This window comes from Propithecus coquereli, unplaced genomic scaffold (assembly GCF_000956105.1).
Source record: "Propithecus coquereli isolate 6110/MARCELLA unplaced genomic scaffold, Pcoq_1.0 Scaffold354, whole genome shotgun sequence".
Lineage (NCBI taxonomy): Eukaryota > Metazoa > Chordata > Mammalia > Primates > Indriidae > Propithecus > Propithecus coquereli.
This window is the reverse complement of record NW_012149219.1, coordinates 437,172-442,730: the sequence shown is the minus strand read 5'-3', so window position 1 is coordinate 442,730 and position 5,559 is coordinate 437,172. Positions and strand designations below refer to the sequence as shown.

The following is a 5,559-nucleotide window of genomic DNA, read 5'->3' as shown; positions in this document are numbered from 1 at the left end:
GTCCACTGAGAGTAGCTGGGCATCTTTCTTAGAACTTTAGCCTTTGGGCTTCAGAGCAGTCAGCGCTGACGGGCTACATTTACAGAGGGATGGTGGAGGACTGGAAAGGAACGTCAAGTCACACCAGCGAGCACGTAACAAGCACGTACCGTGCGGCACGCACACGGGAAGAATCAGTCTATCAAAGGAGCCGTTACCTTCTTCAGACCCGTGGACTCGTCCTCGATGTCGTCGGGCAGCAGGACGAGCATGCTGAGCTCCTTGCCCTGGTAGGGCAGCTCCAGCACTCGGCACCGAAGGTCCTCGATGTAGCCGTATGGAAATTTTTTCTTCTGATACATCATTTTCACTGTTTTTGTGTCTTTCTGAATGGTTTAAGAAAAAAAAATCACTGAAATTATTCTTTCCATTCTTCTGGCGCAGAGAGTGATTTTGGACCTCACCTCACCTTATTCAGTCTGAACGGTGTATCTTCCGTGGCCTCTTTCGTGAATTTCTCCTGCCAGTTTCCCTTGAAATAGACGGCATTCACCAGCACAAGTTTAGTCATGTTATCCACCACACCTGCAGCCAACAGTTCCGGAATTTTCCCTAAAAAATAAAGTAAACTTTTAAAAAAAATCCATATTGGAATTCCAAATTTGAACTGACAATTTATTAGCACTGAAATGCAATTCAAACGTAAACTTTCTACCTCATTTTCATTTAACACAATATTAAGTTAGGAAAGCCCTGCTGGCGTGTCTCTAGACAAACCAACCTGGGAGACAGACCCTGACGACACACAACTGCCCCACAGGAGCCAACGCTTTAAACAAACCGAATGTGCTAAAAGGCTAAAGACAGGAAAATTCGCCTTTTCTGGACTGTATGATAAACAGCGAGCTTTATTTTGTAAACGGCCTTTCTTTTTAAGAAAAAGGTTCTTAAGCAAAATGTTTTTAGTCGCTAGTAAATCACTTCTTCAAATCTGCTGGGGATATGCGCGCTCTCACAAAAAGAGATTTTAACAAATAGGCCCCCGGCACAGCCAGGAACAATCCCGCAAAGGCAGACGGGCTCCTGGGGGTGCTGCCTCCCTGGGTGAGTGAGAGGGAGGGAGGGAGCCCCAAGAGCGGGTCAGCCCCACGCACCGCGCCTCACCCACTGGGCGAGATGTGGCAAACAGTATTTACGACTACGGCAGTTCACGAATTCTGATTTTACATATTCCATGAAATTCCTGGACATTTCTTTCCACATGTGTATTGAATAATTCTCAAAATTTTTACTCCTTATAGTTGACATTCAATGTTGGTTTTAACTTTAAAATGTAGCTCTGGGGAGCTTCTGGAGGAAACAGTATTCAGTTGCTTCAGTTAAATCGTGTGCAAGCCGCCACTCCCACAGGTTTCTGGCACCGCGCGGCAGAGCTCGCCCCGAGCACCGGCCAGGTCGCGGGGCGTGGAGAGGCAGCGGCAGGTGGGGACAATGACAAGGAGAGGCAGCCGCAGGTGGGCGGGACGGCGACAAGGAGAGGAGGGAGCCCGCGGAGGCTTCCACGCTGCCAGGCTCTTACCTTCCGTCTGCCCTTTGACCCACTGGTTAATGGCTTTCCTGGCGTCTTCAGAGGCGTGCTGAAAGTCCACGCTGGCCAGCTCCGCACCGTACGTTTTCTGAGTCGAAGCCAAGAACTCCTATTTTTTAAAAAATGTCATGAATAACTCCCACCACACACAGAAATGGTTTTCTAAAATCCCTAAAAGCAACAGAAATCATCCTAAATTAAGGCTACATTTCACTGTGACACAAAAATTCCAACCTTTATATTTTTATTTATTGTGGTAAAAAACACTGAACATTAAACTTACTATCTTAACTAATTAAAAAAAAATTTTTTTTAACCTCTACTTTCCGGGAGCCAGTATCTTAACTAGTTTTAAGTGTACATTTCAGCAGAGGTAAATCTAACCCTCCTACTTCAGTGTTATATAAAATTTCCCAATCCTTTTATAACCTGTGACTAACATTTTCACAAAATCAGCAAATACTGATTGTACTTGGAAGTGAATCCTGGGATCCACTCTTCCTTTGGGAAACCTCCTGGAGCAATCTTTTCAGTGCAAAGACTGGAAAACAAACCCCCACATCAATCCAGGGGGACTGTCTGTCGTGCGCTTGCACTCGGCATTGCTGTGCCGAACGGCGGCAGGTGCCACAACGGGCTCCTGTGACGTGGTCGTGCTGTCCGACGCCTGCACTGTCTAGTGGAGTGTTAGAATACCAAGTGCAAAGTACTTACAGGGAGGAAATTATACGTTTTCTCTCCATACAATCTATTAGCAAGTTTCAGAATATAGGACGCTCCATGTTTGTTGATATCAGCATGCAGACTCTGAAATCTTGAATGAATCTCCTCAACCGAATCGAAATGAAAAGTCTAAAATACAGAAAACATTCGTTCTGCAACCATTTATTTTGAAATTATAAAGTGATTCTTTGGTTTGCATCTATCAAATTAAATTAATGCGCTTTCATTACCAATTGCCAGTGATCTCCAGCCCAATACTTCATTAATTTGTCACTGGAGAACACACAATAGGGAACCCAAAATTTATAGCTTTGGGAGACATAATTGTTACCACATTAGAAACTGCTTTTACATCATTACTTTTTTGTTATAATCAGTCCCACGAACGTGAGTAGTTAATACACTAAATATTTATACCTCTGTTACTCTGTTAGCACTGGGTACTCACTTGTTTAAAAATAACTTCTTTAAACTTAACACTCTGGCAAAAGCTTAATTCCCCACCTATGGCCCTTTATGGTTTTATGAGGCCTGGACGCTTTCCTTGTTATTAAGACACAAAGAACAAAACTGTACAGAATAGAAAGTCCAGGTTGCTCACTGAGATAAGGAATGTTACATTGTTACTAACATCCATCTGCTTTAAAGGAAACGGGAGAGGGGCAATCCTTAAAACTATTCTTTGCTGAGGTTATAAAGTCCCCGGAAAGCCTCGGGGTAGGAGCTGATATAATCTTGCAAGAAGCAACTAACAATTAGTATGAGTGGTTTTTAAAAGAGTGGATTTTTAAAAACTTTAAAATGCTTTCGTATGAGCAGTGATGAGTAATGGAAGCTTTGCAGCCTCTTGAACTTGAATCCAGAGCTGCACCTTCCCCGGGAACAGATGCAGGGTCATTTGTGGCAGGTGTGTTAGGAGAACCTCCACTTTACCACGACTCTCCGCTGGGCTTCAAGAGGAAGCTAGAGTTCCCCTCTCAGCATGAAAGAGCACCAAGCACAGAGGCCCCCTCCACGCCCATTAAGGACGGGAGGGAAGGCTGGGCACGAGAGTACGTGCCACACGGCCACGGGCCGGGTCCTTCTGAAGCTGCTGGGCCTCCCTGCGCCCCTCCCCTGCAGGGCCCACCTGCCCGCACAGACAGCCCCGCCAGGTCCCACAGAGCCACACACAGCGCCAGGCTTAGGGTCAGGCCCTGGGAATACAGAACCACAGGGTGGCCTTCTTCCTTGTCTCCGCAAAAAGGCAATGCCACCAACGTCTCCACTGTGGTGTGTGCCCTATGTCTCATGACTCTCATTATGCTCGAAGGCGACGCTACATAACAGGCATTATTTGTGAGTCACAGATCATCACATGCAAAGCAAAAACCGGAAACTACTCGCTCAGGAGAAAGTTCTGTGGCTTACGGAAAAGCTGTCAGATTCACCCACTGTGTGGCTTTGTTCACTGCTGTAGCCTCAGCAAAACAAAAACCAGTACCCGGCACATAGCAGGTGCTCAGTAAGGACGCGATGATGAATGAAAGCCTACGGACAAATGCATTATTCTAGGGGCTTTCCTGAAAGTCCGACCTTAGAATGTGTTAGCAGGCAGACGGCAGGGGGAGCAGACCTTTTTTGTTTGTTTCTGCTGACCTTGGACAGTTGTGCTGCAGTGTTGCCTCTGGTCCCCAGAAGGATCATGGCCATTGCGGACGAAATGCTGAAGGGGGAGATGAAGACGTTTCCAGTCGGATTGTTTTCATTCAAGGCGCGGAACAGGTCCAAGGCGAAGCGGGTGTTTGCTGTGCTCAGCTGCTCCATGGCGAAGGCTGCGACACAGAGCACAGGTCCCAGGCTGCCCATCGCCCACACCACGAAAACAGGCAGCACCTTTCCCCAATTGCCTCAACTTGTGCCAACTGCTCCGGAACACCCTGGAACTTGTACTTTCTCCCCTCTTTTTTTTCCAGGAGGTTCCAGAACACTTTCCTATGCACACAGTGTGGACCAAGCTGGTCAGCGATTCAGCAGGAACACAAGATCAGCACCCAGGGTGTCCTCAAAGGCTCTGACCTTGCACACAGGTGGGTCTGAGAAGAGGCCCAGGCCCAGGCCGCCCCGGCAGTGGCACAGCCGCCCAGCCCTGGTCCTTCCACCCTACTGAGTCTGCGAGCCTGCCATTTCTCACCCTTTGGCTCGAGGGTTCATTGGACAATGAATCCACTGCCTACATTTACCTGAAACCTTTCTATCGGATCACGGCTACCTATTCATTAAAGCAAACTCCAGCAAAGATATAATTGATAATATAATTATCCTCGTTTCTGAGATTCAGTCACTTATGTTTAAGAGGTCAAGTGTCCAGTGGTGGCTTAGGGTGTGCGCGTCTGGAAACCCAGCACGGTCCAGCATGGGGAAAGCCAGCCGGGCAGGGAGATGGGGACAAGTGTCCTCCGTCACTGCAGAATCCCAGCTTGGCCACCCACTAACCCATCTTGATCCCTACTCTCAGAGCCTTAACTTCCCCAAGAACAGGCAAAAAAGAATAGCTGTGCTGGCTGCTCAGCGTGCAGGTATAAAGCTGAATTCTTGTTGCTGATCAACAATCTCTAGGACAGCACCGGCCAACTCCTTTCCGTTCCGGCCCGAAAGGAGACGCGGCTGGCCCTGGGGCTGCCTGGAAACTGTCACAAACAGCTCCGGGAAGAAGGGGATTCAGGAAGAAAGAAAAGCTTTCTGCTCTCAAGTTTCGGTCGTGCCTTCCGCCTGCACCCGCCGTCCTCCCTCCCGCCCTAGCAAGCCTGGCCTGGCGCCCCGGCAGCGGCGAGGGGGAGCCACGGTCGCGGGGCGCAGGGCCGGGGCTGCGCGGGCGGGGGCGGGGGCCGGGCCTCTCCCTCTCCCGCCGCCTCACCGCCGGCCCAGCCCGGCTCACCTGCGGCGCAGAGGCGGACTCCGGGTTCCGGCTGGCTGTGAGGTCTGGGGGACGCGCCCGCGCCCGCAGCCCTTATTGAGTGCGGAAGGGGAGTGTCGCCCGGCAGGCAGAGCGGGGCGGGACGCAGGCCCTTTCCCTAGGGACTGCCTAGGGGCCTGGGCTGCCAGGGCTGGCTACGCAGAAGCAGAGGGAGCGTGGACTCCATGCAGTGCCCTCCCAGGGGATGGCAAGGACCTGTAACTATTTCTTACTAAGGCGTGAATGACTGAATGAGTGAGATGATATACTGTGTCATGGTCTTAGAAGGCAACCAATTCTCCTGTTCCTTTGCTTGTTTGTTTGTTTTGTTTGA

At 49.5% G+C, this 5,559-nt stretch overlaps 1 protein-coding gene across 2 annotated transcripts in view; it reads right to left on the bottom strand.

Moving 5' to 3' along the window:
• Positions 1–5,257, bottom strand: part of SERPINB1 (serpin peptidase inhibitor, clade B (ovalbumin), member 1) — a 7,541-nt gene extending 2,284 nt beyond the window's left edge. Inside the window, exons 1-6 of one of the 2 annotated variants that reach the window (XM_012651383.1) lie at positions 5,208–5,257; positions 3,929–4,104; positions 2,282–2,419; positions 1,559–1,676; positions 449–591; positions 198–365 (exon numbers count right to left, since the gene is read on the bottom strand). In XM_012651383.1, the coding sequence (XP_012506837.1) occupies positions 198–365; positions 449–591; positions 1,559–1,676; positions 2,282–2,419; positions 3,929–4,096 (735 nt within the window). In that variant the 5' untranslated portion in view covers positions 4,097–4,104; positions 5,208–5,257. Of the gene's footprint in view, positions 1–197; positions 366–448; positions 592–1,558; positions 1,677–2,281; positions 2,420–3,928; positions 4,375–5,207 lie in introns of those variants that run through there. The other variant, XM_012651382.1, reaches the window with a different exon arrangement.
• Positions 5,258–5,559: the final 302 nt, after the last annotated feature.